The 12098-nt window shown below is 35.4% G+C and overlaps 1 protein-coding gene across 6 annotated transcripts in view; it reads left to right on the forward strand.

Annotated features, from left to right (window-relative positions):
* MACROD2 (MACRO domain containing 2) overlaps positions 1-12098 on the forward strand; it is a 2143045-nt gene that overhangs the window by 2057397 nt on the left and 73550 nt on the right. For all 6 annotated transcript variants that reach the window (XM_025399153.1, XM_025399154.1, XM_025399155.1 and 3 more), the window contains one exon: positions 2497-2574. In XM_025399153.1, the coding sequence (XP_025254938.1) occupies positions 2497-2574 (78 nt within the window). The remainder of the gene's footprint in view (positions 1-2496; positions 2575-12098) is intronic.

A 12098-nucleotide genomic window follows, 5' to 3' on the forward strand; every position in this document is an offset into this window, starting at 1 on the left:
ATGGCATTTTTCTAAAATGCATATTCTTTCATATATTTTATTTCTAAAGTCAGGACTTCTCTTAGAACTGATAATGTGTTATACTACATAAAATAATAGTGCAAAGAACAACTGATGGTATCTTGGATGCAATGAAATGCATTATATGGAAACGTATCAGAAGGTGCCTCAATAATGTTAAAGCAACTCCCCAAGAATATTGAAATTACAAAGATAATTTATTTGCTAAAGACACAGATTTTGGTGATAAAACAGATACAGTCTGGTGAGTAATTTTTCAAACGCTTTCACCCATCTTATGTGACTCATTAGATCATAAACTTGTAAACTCAATGTAAATCACCATTGAAGAGACATTTCTTATGTGATATTTGGTGCAGAATCATAATGTTTATGTAACATTATGATTAACAACAATGAATTATTGTTCAGTGTAAATGAATAAATTTTAACTAAATACAAAATCTTGGATAATTCTATAACATTGATATTGAGAGAAATTAATGTTGTACAAGACGAAATATCCAATAATATCATTTTTAATAAACAACTAAAACTAAAACACTTTCAAATTTAAAATTTAGCCTGATCTATATAATACCTTTTTAAATCATTATATACTTTTAGTGTTCATGTGAGAAAAATATTCAAAATTTTTTTTTCAATTGGCATCTTAGCTCCGAAATTAAAAGAGCATTTTTTAATGGGAGCTGGTTTAAAACAATTTGACATGAGTTACATAACAGTTTGGCAAATGTGTCTGTGCTCAGTTTTGCTTCCAAATTTGGACTTTTAGACTTATTGTCAATCTCAGAAAGAAATAAGAAGCAGTGCAGATAATTAAACATTTGCCTTGGGGGAATTATTTGCAGTTAATTAAAGCCACACACTTCGGGTATATATTAATACTTGCTTCACTGGTTATTAAATTTGAATCATATGTTAACTACCCAGGTTTCTCACTTGTCCATCAAATGTTGCTTGTGGCAGGTTCAAGAAACAAACTTTCTCATAATATTCCAAACCATGTTGTTTAAAGCTATCTCCTAATTTTGAGAGGAAATGAGTGGAGAGAGACAGAGGGAGGGAGGAAAAGGAAACAAACAAAGAATAGTTTGTTTTAGACTCCATCTGATTCAGCTCTGTTAGGGAGTTAAAACTCAACCAAGAGACACAAATTCAGTAGAGAATCCATTTGTAAGTAATCAAGGTGTTGGTGTACCACCCCCAGCTTTCTCCATGGCCACATGCTTACAGGATTAGCTTATGACTTTTAGATATCTTTGGATTGCTTTCCTTACAGCAGTATGAAAAATATCTATTAGACTATAAGCTCCATGAGGGCAGAGATGTGGTATTTTGTTTCCTGTTGGCTCCCCACCATCAAGTTTAGTGAGGTGTGATGGCTCACACCTATAATCCCAGCACTTTGGGAGAATGAGGCAGGAGGATCCTTTGAGGCCAGGAGTTCAAGACCAGTTTGGGCAAAATTACAAAATCCTGCCTATACAAAAAATTAGAAAACTAAGTGGGCATGGTGGCCTATGCCTATGGTCCTAGCTACTACAGAGGCTGGAACAGGAGGATCACTTCAGCCCAGAAGTTTGAGGTTGCAGTGAGCTACAGTTGCAGCACTGCATCCAGCCTGGGTAACAGATACTCGTTCTAAAAAAAGTGTCTGGCATATACTTGGCCATTATTAAATGTTTGGAAAATGAATGAGAGACCTACTTGCTGTCTTCCTGTTGATCCATTCACAGGATCATTCCAATGCTTTTTTAAACAGCCTCCAGGGAGACCTAAATATTCAGCAAGGAGCCCTTTGTAGTTTTGCGATAGCCCATAGTCACGGAATCCTTTTAGCCATGTTTTTTTTCCTGTAACCATATCCTATAACAAAAAAATAATAATAATAAGTGTACAATGATTCCATGTTTAAATGTGCTAAACGAGGGAGGGAATGACCTTGCAGAGACCAGAAGGTCTGCATTCCTTCTATGCTATTGTTCTACTGTTATGGTTTCCGAGGAAGATGAACTTAATTACCACTGGATTTCAAGGTTCTGTATCTGACTTTTTCAAGGACTCAAGACTCCCATATGTGAGCAACCACAGTAATGGAAGCATTAAGAACATTAAAATTAGATAGTCCTTTAATCTTCTCTATTTTGCCTTCCTTTTTTATCCTTTCCTACAGTTCTAAGACTTTCCCTGATGCAAAAAGATTGCTTTTATTTTCTTATTTGTTGCAAAAAGATATCCCAGCTAGCTACATCTCTGCCTTTGTAAGCTTTGAGCAGATATCTCACATAGTACGGGGGCGGGGCGGGGGGGTGGGGAAGCGCCTATTTATTGGCAAACATATGTATTTGCGGTTATTTTTTAAAGTAGTAAATTCTATTTTTCCTCAAACATAAGTCTATCATGTTAGTGCTGAAAGCTGCTCTATTTCCAATTTAAAAATGCTGACTAAAGGTTTTGCTTGGTGGTTGTTAGATTCTGCAAAGGATGACAATATTACAAAAGGCGGCGAAGTGACAGATCATTCTGTGTGTGACCAAGATCATCCCGATGGTAAGTTGTGAAATCCTTTATTAGCTTTTCTTTTCTTCTGCTGTGAAATAGGAAAAAAAAAAAACAAACCCACAGACTTGAATTTTTCTGGAAAAATATTGAATTCCAATAACACTTTATTAGCACTGAATACCAGTTGATCAGTAGCTGCCATCTTTAGATGACACTTTTGCTTTCCAGAATCCTCATCACTCATTACTTTTGTGCCAGGCTGGCTTCATTTATTTTGTTTATTGTTACTTTCCTGAATTCTATAAGCACTGGGTTTGCAAACACTGAGATGAATGTGTTATAACAATGAGAATAAATATTTCATTGAAAAACATGGAGAATAAATGCAGGGGATTAAATCCACATATTCTTGGGATATTAAGAAGGGAATATAGAACAAACAGAAATGAAACAATCTTTAGAAAAATAACAGAAAAAAAAGTCCTGATGTAAACCAGTTCTTCCACCCAAAACATGACAGTACACATTATATTTATAGGCAAAGGAAAAACTCATAACAGACATCTGCATAGCTTCACGGAATTTCTGAAGATAAATGATAAAGGCTTTTTAAGCATAGTCAAAATCAGGTAGTAATTAAAACCACCAGAATCAGATTAGCCTTAACTTTCTTCTTCCACAACCCTAAAAGCTAGAAGAAAATAGAGTCACAGTTTCCAGAGGTCTAAAGGGCACAGTTTCCATATTTAATGAAGTCATTATTTATACATGAAGTCAGAGCAATATTTTCTCAGGAATACAAAGATTAAGAAAATATGCCACCTTGTTATCCTTTCTGAATAAACTAACAGAAGGCCTGAGCAAAAACAATAAATATAGAAAGGAAGACAAAACTCAAGACTGAGGAAGGCACATTTGAAAGGCACTATATGGTAAGAGACTAATTAAATGTATGAAAATGTTGACATAATTATGTTCTATCAAATAATTTTGAAATAACTATTCAAAATTAGGATCAAAATGTCTTACCTAAATATATGTCTAACTTTGAAATTTATAGTATGTGTTGTTTGAAAATGAGAAAAAGGAGAGACTAACATTCAATAATGAAAGTCTAACTTAGACCATTTCTCCTACTGAAGACAACTAACAAAAAATACATATATTTATGTATTATATATTATACATATACATATGGAGAGAGAGAGACTATTTAAAGGCATCAGTGAGCTAATAAGATACTGAAGAACTGTAAAGCTAAGTTCTGGGAAGCAATGAATCTCCAGATATGTTAGCCCAGAATTTGAAACTCTTTTTACCTTAGGGCATTTGCTGATTCTACAGAAGGTGTCTGGAGCTCCGTTGCTGAAAAAGGCTATGTCTCCTGATAAACTCTCTGTTTTGGGGTTGAAACCCCAAAGATATGTATCCTAGCAGGAAGAATGAATGAGCAGTAGATTGGCCTTGGACTGCTGCCCAACTTCAAATCATCTCAATCCCCACATTAAGTTAAGACCAGCCCAGATTGCTAGTCCCCTCAGGCATCTAAGAAAAGCAAATGTAAAATATTTACCAGGAGTGAAAAAGAGTGTTATAGGCTTCAAATCATTTATGTAAATAATTTGCAAAATATAATGTCCTGCACACACATAAAAAATACCCCCAGAAATGAGGGAAAAGGGGTAACATGAAAAACAAAACAATAAGGCAAGAGAAGTAAGTTCATATGAGCTGAAAATATTAGAGTTATAAACACAAAGTATAAGATAATTATGCTGAGTATGTATAAGGAGATAAAGATTGGAAATTTTAGCTGAGAACTAGGAATTCAAAACAAAATAAATTTTGCAATGAAAGAGTCTAGAAGTAAATGATGCTGTAACTGAAATTAAGAATTCAATGAATGAATTTATGATTGAACAACATATTAGACACAGCTGAAAGAAGATTCCTGAACTAGAAGTTAGGTCAGAATGTACCCAAAATAAACAAAAATAGTAGGGGAAAAAGGATGGCAAACACTAAAGAAAGGGAAAAAGATATTAAGGATCTTATGACAAAGTCTATCACAAGTACAGTTGGAGTCCCAGACAGGAAGGAGGGAGACAATTGGGCAGAAGCAATAGTTGAAGAATGTGGTGAGAAATTTCCCATATTGATGAAGGACATCAGAGCCAAATGTTCCAAAAGCCCTTTGAACTCTAAGCAGAATAAATATAAATAAATAAATCCACAACCAGGCCCATCATAGTAAATAAATAAATAATATACAGAAATATAAATATTATAAATAATATAAATAAATAAATCCACAACAAGACCCATCATAGTAAAATTCCTGAAAACCAAAGAGAAACAAAACATCTAAAATCTATCTTCAAGCTCTTGGACTGATAGCTGACTTTTCAATATGGATAATGAAAATAAGAAGATAATACAACAAAATAGCTGTGAACCAAGAATTCTAAACCCAGGGGAATAGTATGTTTCAAAAATAAAGGTAAATGAAGGATGTTTTGGACCAAAAAGAAAGGCACAGTTCATCACCAGAGAATTCTGGTGTTCTGCAAGTAGAAAGCTATTAATCCCAAACAGAAGGCCAAAGATAAAGGAAGGAATTAAGAGCAAGGTAAATGGTAATTATTGGATAAGTTTAGATAAATATTGATGGTATAAATCAATACTGGCAGTAATGTCTTATGGAGTTAAGATATACATAACCTTAAAATATACCACAATAATGGCATTTATTGGAATGAGGTAAATTAATTTTAAGTGTTCAAATGTTTTTCCATTAACATGAAGAGTAAAAGTACCAATTAGTGTTGAAACTTTGTCTCAGTGGCCCCTGAGAGTTAGGAAATGAGGTGAGCCCTGTAATTGCCCAGCTGGCTGCCTGGAGAGTTTCCAGGCTGTGGTGCAGAGAGGAGGAACCCAGAGGGAGCCCAGCAAACTCTCCACATTGAGGAGACAGAGGTGAGAGTCCTGGGAGGCCAAGGTAGCTAATGTTTGCAAGGTAGCATTCTACAGAGAAGAGAGCTCCACAGAGGGAATGCTCAGAGGTCTACAGAAGGAACCCCTCAGTCTTCAACTGGGTAGGAACACTAAAAAAGATCTGAGAGAGTAATACCTGGAGCTTATGCAGGGCTAGAAGAAGTGCCTGTTCACACCAGCCAGGCTGGAAAGCCTAAACATTCATAAAGAACTCGGAAGGTTTTTACCTTAGTAGTGGAGCAAAACAGGCAATAGACTAACTGCTTCTCCTGTCCTCCCCAGTAGAGCTTAAAAGTGAGACTTGAAAGGATCAGAATATCTCTTGAGTAACTTAACTGCATTTTAGAATGACGCTCAAAAATATTTATAAAAATTATAAATATATCTCATACCCAATAAAGTAAAATCAACAAAATTACCAGGCATGCAAAGAAGTATTACAAGACAACTCTCCATGAGTCTTTCATATTTCTGCATATTTTGTGAGCAGAGGCACTGCTTCTGTCTTTGAAAAGGATCATGTTTCTCTTCAAATTAAAGAGCATACATACTTATTGTGCATTTTAAAAGGTTGAGAGAGTCTTGAGATTCTCTGATATGGTTTGGTTGTCTCCCCACCCAAATCTCATCTTGAATTGTAGCTCCCATAATCCACACGTGTTGTGTGAGGGACCCTGTGGGGGGTAATTGAATCACGGGGGTGGGCTTTCCCATGCTGTTCTCATGATAGTGAAGAAGCCTCACGAGATATGATAGTTTCATAAAGGGGAGTTTCCCTTCACACACTCTCTTGCCTGCCACCATGTAAGACATGCAGTTGCACCTCCCTTGCCTTCCACTATGATTATGAGGCCTCCCTAGCCATGTGGAACTGTGAGTCCATTAAACTTCTTTTCTTTATAAATTACCCAGTCTTGGGTATTTCTTCATAGCAGCATGAAAATAGACTAATACATTCTCTAAGTTCAAGATTCCTCCCCTATGATATCACCCACTGAGTGTGCAGGAATCAGCTGGTCCACCTATGGCACCATGTGGGAATCAGGACTGAGAGAACAGACACTAATACTCTGGTTACTGTGATTTCTCTGAATAATAAACTGTTCTTTATCTTTGACCCAGAAGTCTTTGTCTTCTGTCAGCATCCATGGAATTGTGGCTCAAGCAGGGTAAAATCTGAGAGTCTTCATAGTTCTTGACAGGAATCAGGAAAGTATGACGCACAGGAAAAGAAAAGTCCATAAATGGAACTCAACTCATAAATGATGCAGATGATAGAGTTAATATGAAAGGGCATGTTAAAAGTTGTTATAACTGTATTCCATGTACTTACGAAGTTAAAATTAGGACTGACTATGTTAATTCGAGACAAATAAGTTATAGAAAGATCCAAATTGAATTTCAAGGAATTCAAAACATAGTGCCTGAATTAAAAATTATACTTGATGAGAACAGTGGCAGATTAGATACTATAGAAGAACAGATTAAGGAATTTGAACATGTAGCAATAGAAGCCATCCAAATAGAGTAAGTGACTAAGGGAAAAAAGAGCATCCATGAGCTATGAGACATCTTGAAGGGTGGTTGTAATTACAATGTACATGAATGTGAATCTCTGAGGGTGAATGTGGGAGGAAGGGACAGAAAAAATATTTGAAGTAAAGGTGATTAAAAATATGTCAATGTGATGAAATTATGAACCCACATATGCAAGAAGTTCTATGACCCCAAAGCATAAGAAACATAATGAAAATTACACCTAAGCACATCATAATCAATTTGTTTGACTCCAGCAACAAAGAAAAATCGCAAAAACAAGCAGAGGAAAATTACAAGTTACAGACAGAGGACAAAGATAAAGATAAATCAGGCCAGTCACAGTGACTCAGGCCTGTAATCCCAGCACTTTGGGAGGTTGAGATGGCCAGATCACTTGAAGTCAGGAGTTTGAGACCAGCCTGACCAACATGGTGAAACCCCATCTCTACTAAAAACACAAAAATTCGCAAGGCATGGTGACGGTGCCTGTAATCCCAGCTACTCAGGAGGCTGAGTCAGGAGAATCACTTGAATCCAGGAGGTGGAGGTTGCAATGAGCCTCCTGAGCTGAGACAGCACCACTGCACTCCAACCTGAGTGACAGAGCAAGACTCTGTCAAAAAAGAAAAAAAAAAAAGATAAATAAAAGGTCTCATTGGAAACTAGAAACTATAATGACATGCAAAAACATGATGAATCTCACAAATGTAATATTAAACTAGAGAAGGTATGAAAGCATATATTGTTTATTATATAATCTCATATATATCAAGTTCAAAAAGCAGGAAAAATATTAACATTTAGAAAGGCTTGTTTAGGTGACAAAACAATAAAGAAGACCTAGGTAATAATCACTATGGTAGGATTTTGATTAAACTTTGGTGATTGAAGAGGAGATACTGCCTGGGAGGGGGCCATGAGGGAGCTGCCTGGCTAGATGGTTATCATAAAAATGTATAGTTTTTGTATTTGTATTTGGTTATTTAATTGAGATCTCTATATTTTTGTGTGCTTTTCTATATGTATGTTGCAATTTTATAAAATTGGCTAAAAGAGGAAGAAAGAAAGAGAGGAAATGAGGAGTGGAATGAAGAAAGGAGGAAAGAAAGGAAGCATCAATGGCAGAGGTTGTTGTAAAACTGGATTATGGCTGGCAGTAGGAGGAGTTACACATTAGCCTGACTCCATAAATACGGCTCAAAAACTAAAAATCCCACCATGTTATGGATTCTGACAATATGTTACCTTTCAGAATATCTCTGAAAAATTGTACAATAATCACAAATAGAATTGAATAATAATAAAATTAAAAGGAGATATCTTATTTTCTAAATTCCCCAAAAAGATCACATGAGAGTATACTCAACAAAGCAAATAATAATAACTAGCAGCGTAACAAAAGCCTAATGTATCAAATAAGATGACAGAAACACAAGCAAATGGTTATGACAGTAAGTGTAATTAGGTTACTTTAATAAGTGTAAAAGCCACTCGGATTGACTTAAACTCAATACAAATGTAAAGCTTTAAAAGTATAAAGTTAGAAAAATGTGTATTTGGGAAGGGAGCATCAAAAGAAAACATGAAGAACTACTTTAGAATCTATTCGGTTAGAAGTCTAGCAAAAAAATCTCCAGTGACAAAGAGTTGGTTATTTGATATTGATAACAATTTAAATATCTGATGAAATATAATGATGGGGTTTTATGTGTCAGATGATATGGTAAGATACAATACAAAAAAAAACCTGTTGAAAATGTAATGAGGAGTTCCCAGATACAATATTATTAGTCAATGGCAGAACAAATAGACTAAGAATGACATGGAATGTTTGAAAAATGTGCTTAACCGGGTAGTCCTTGCTATAGGAATAGACAGGCTGGTCAATGAAACAGATGAAAGAGTTTAGAAATAGACCCAAGTAGATCTGGGATTTCAGCACATATTCTGGCTGACATTTCAAAGACACATGACTCAATAAATGACATTAAAACAACTAGTTGGCCATTTGGAAATATAAACTGAATCCCAACCTCATTCCTTACACCAACATAAATTCCAGAAGGAACAGAGATGAAACATAAAAATGAAACTATAAAAATACTAGAGCAAAAGAACCAAAGATTATTATTCAGCACTAAAAAGAAATGAGCTATCAAACCATGAAAAGACATGTAGGAAACTTAAATGCATATTACTAAGTGAAAGAAGCCAGTGTGAAAAGGCTACATACTGTATGAATCCAATTATATGACATTCTGGCAAGGCAAAACCATGGACAAATGGTAGCCAGGAGTTGTGGGGTAGGGAGGGATGAATAGGAGTACAGAGGATCTTTAGGGCATTAAAAATACTTTGTATAATGCAATAATGGTAGATACATTTCATTATACATTGCCCAAACCCATAGAATGAACAGTTCCAAGAGTGAACCTTAATGTAAGTTATGGACTTCAGTAGGAGTTACATGGGATATCTCTGTACCATCCTCTCAATTTTGCTGTAAATCTAAAACCACTCTACAAAAATAGTATTTTTAAAAAACAACAAAATAAAAAAACATTACAGGCTGCTTTTTTAACTGTGAACATATACTTGCAGACACAGGATGGTATGCATATGTTATGAAATGCAGGCATATGCATATCTGTAATGTGTCTACATATGTCAGTATATTGCATAAGAGGAAAATAGCAAAATTGTAATAGATAAATGTTGACATAATAAATAAAGGTTATAATGAAATTAAAAATGAAAACTAGTGGGAAAATATTCTTACCTAAATGACAAAGAGCTAATTTTTTTATTTGAAAAAAGTGTGTGTGAACCAATAAGAAAAAACAGAAACAATCTAAGAGGAAAATGGACAAAAGACTCCATTATAATTCACAAAAGAAGATATACAATCATTATAAATATGAAGAGATGCTCTATCTCTTTATTATATAAAGAAATGCAAATAAAATAGTATCCTCTCTTTTTGAACTAGGTAAGATTAAGTGGAATTGAAAATATACAAAATTAGTGGAAATAAGATTTCCAAACATCCTGCATCATATTAGTGGGAGACTGAAAGGCATAACCTCCTCATCAACAATTTTGGCAAAACCTAATAAAAGGTAGAATGTTCATACTTTGATGGAAAAATTATGCCTCAGAGATTTATCCTAAACTAATACCCACCTAGACTATGGAGATATTTATTCACTGAAATGTTTGCTGCAATATGATGTTTAATGGCAAAAAAAAAAAAAAAAGTGTAAACACCTGAAAGCTCACCCATAACATGGAATATTATGTATCTTTTAAAAATGAGATTTCCAAATCAATTGTAATGACAGAGGATGATGCTTATTAAAATATGAAATAAAAAAGCAGGACTCAAAGTGTAAATAAATTTTGATCCCAACATCTATTTACATATTTGAGCATATGTCTGCATCTATGTGTGTATACACATATATAAGAGAAATATGACAACTCACAATATTAAAACTGGCCATCCCTTAGTCATAAAATTACCCACAACTCTCAATGCTTGTATGCATTTTTAGTGTATCCATAAGGAAATTGCATTTCTTTTGTAACGACAAGAGAAAAATAATTTAAAAAATAACTTACAACAGGAAAGTAAGTTTTCTTGGCTCTAAGAGAAAACCAAGGATGTCTAGAAGATAATCAAATTCACACTAATCTAGGCTTAACTTTTGCTCTTAATCTGGGATATTTTTAGACATTTTTATAAAAGTACATTTTTGAATGTTAGCAGCAATCAACTTTCAAGTTTAACAAAAAGACACAATTTACATGATTTCTTCAACACAAGCGTCAAAGAAACAAAGTCTTTGTTCTTAAGAAAACTTGAACATCTAATAATCAGCAAGCAATAAAATTATATTGTTGTTGCTATTGTTCAGAAACAGTCCATTTACAAAGTGAGTTTAGGTTTATCCCCTAGAAATGCTGAAATCTAGACTGATGTCCCCAGACCAATTTTTATGCAAATTAATTAAAACTAAAGCATTAGCTTGAGCCAAACTTAATTACCAAGGCTCCAAGAAACAGTCATGTGATCTATTTCTAAAGAAAAGCGAATGAATTTTTGGATTATCTGTTCTAATGGTCTCCTCCCATAAGTATGGCTGATTGAGTTCACTGCATGAAAAATATATACATAAACTGTGGAATTCTTTGTGTTCTTTTGTTTCCTCGGCCAGGAGGGATTAGGGCAGAGGACAGTGGGGAGAATTCAACTAGTCTGAATATGAAGAGGGAAACATAAAGCTTGCCCCCATGGGGCCAAGAAAGCAAAATGGAATGTGTAAGGTCTGCATGCACTGAGGAGAAAGGCAGATGGGCTGGAAGCCCCGGAGGAGTCATTAACACACAGCAGGCCTGGGTGCAGCGCAAGGCGCTCAGGCATACCTTGTCTTTATGCAGTAGGCCAAAACCTGCCTCGTTTTCAAAGCTAGGCACCTTGTTTTGTTTCTTCCCCCATTTTTAACTGTATTTAAGAAAGATGAGAAAAAAAGATATTTCTATTTCAAGAAAAGATTGTCAAACTACGTAAAGCACACAGGTGAAACAAATCAGGGGAAAGAGAGAAGTTTAGAGGACCAGGAAGAGAAAATTCCAAATAGCGCTTTATCCTCAAAGTCAAGGGTCAAGCCTTACAGGTCACAGACATTCCCTGGTGTTCATCAACAGCCTCAGGTGCCACCTCAAGCAGGCCCACCTTTTCAGCAGTGCCCCAGGCTCTATTGAATGGTGACCTTCTCATTCTTGATTGAATTCCTCTGAAAATTCATCAAGTGGAGCACTGGGACCAGGGGACACACAGGAATACAGATTTTGGCCACTTCCCCTCTCTGGATGCTCTACTCTTTCCCTTCATGGTATAGACAAAGTCGGGTCACAAATAGTGAGTTAAAAGTCCCTGCAGCGACCTGGTGTGATGATTAGGTGCAAAGGCCAGTTCCCTATGTCAACAGTGATAGAGAATGAATCTCACTCAATCACAGTGAAGGTTCCCTCTCAGT

The sequence above is a fragment of the Theropithecus gelada genome, chromosome 10 (genome assembly GCF_003255815.1).
Source record: "Theropithecus gelada isolate Dixy chromosome 10, Tgel_1.0, whole genome shotgun sequence".
NCBI lineage: Eukaryota > Metazoa > Chordata > Mammalia > Primates > Cercopithecidae > Theropithecus > Theropithecus gelada.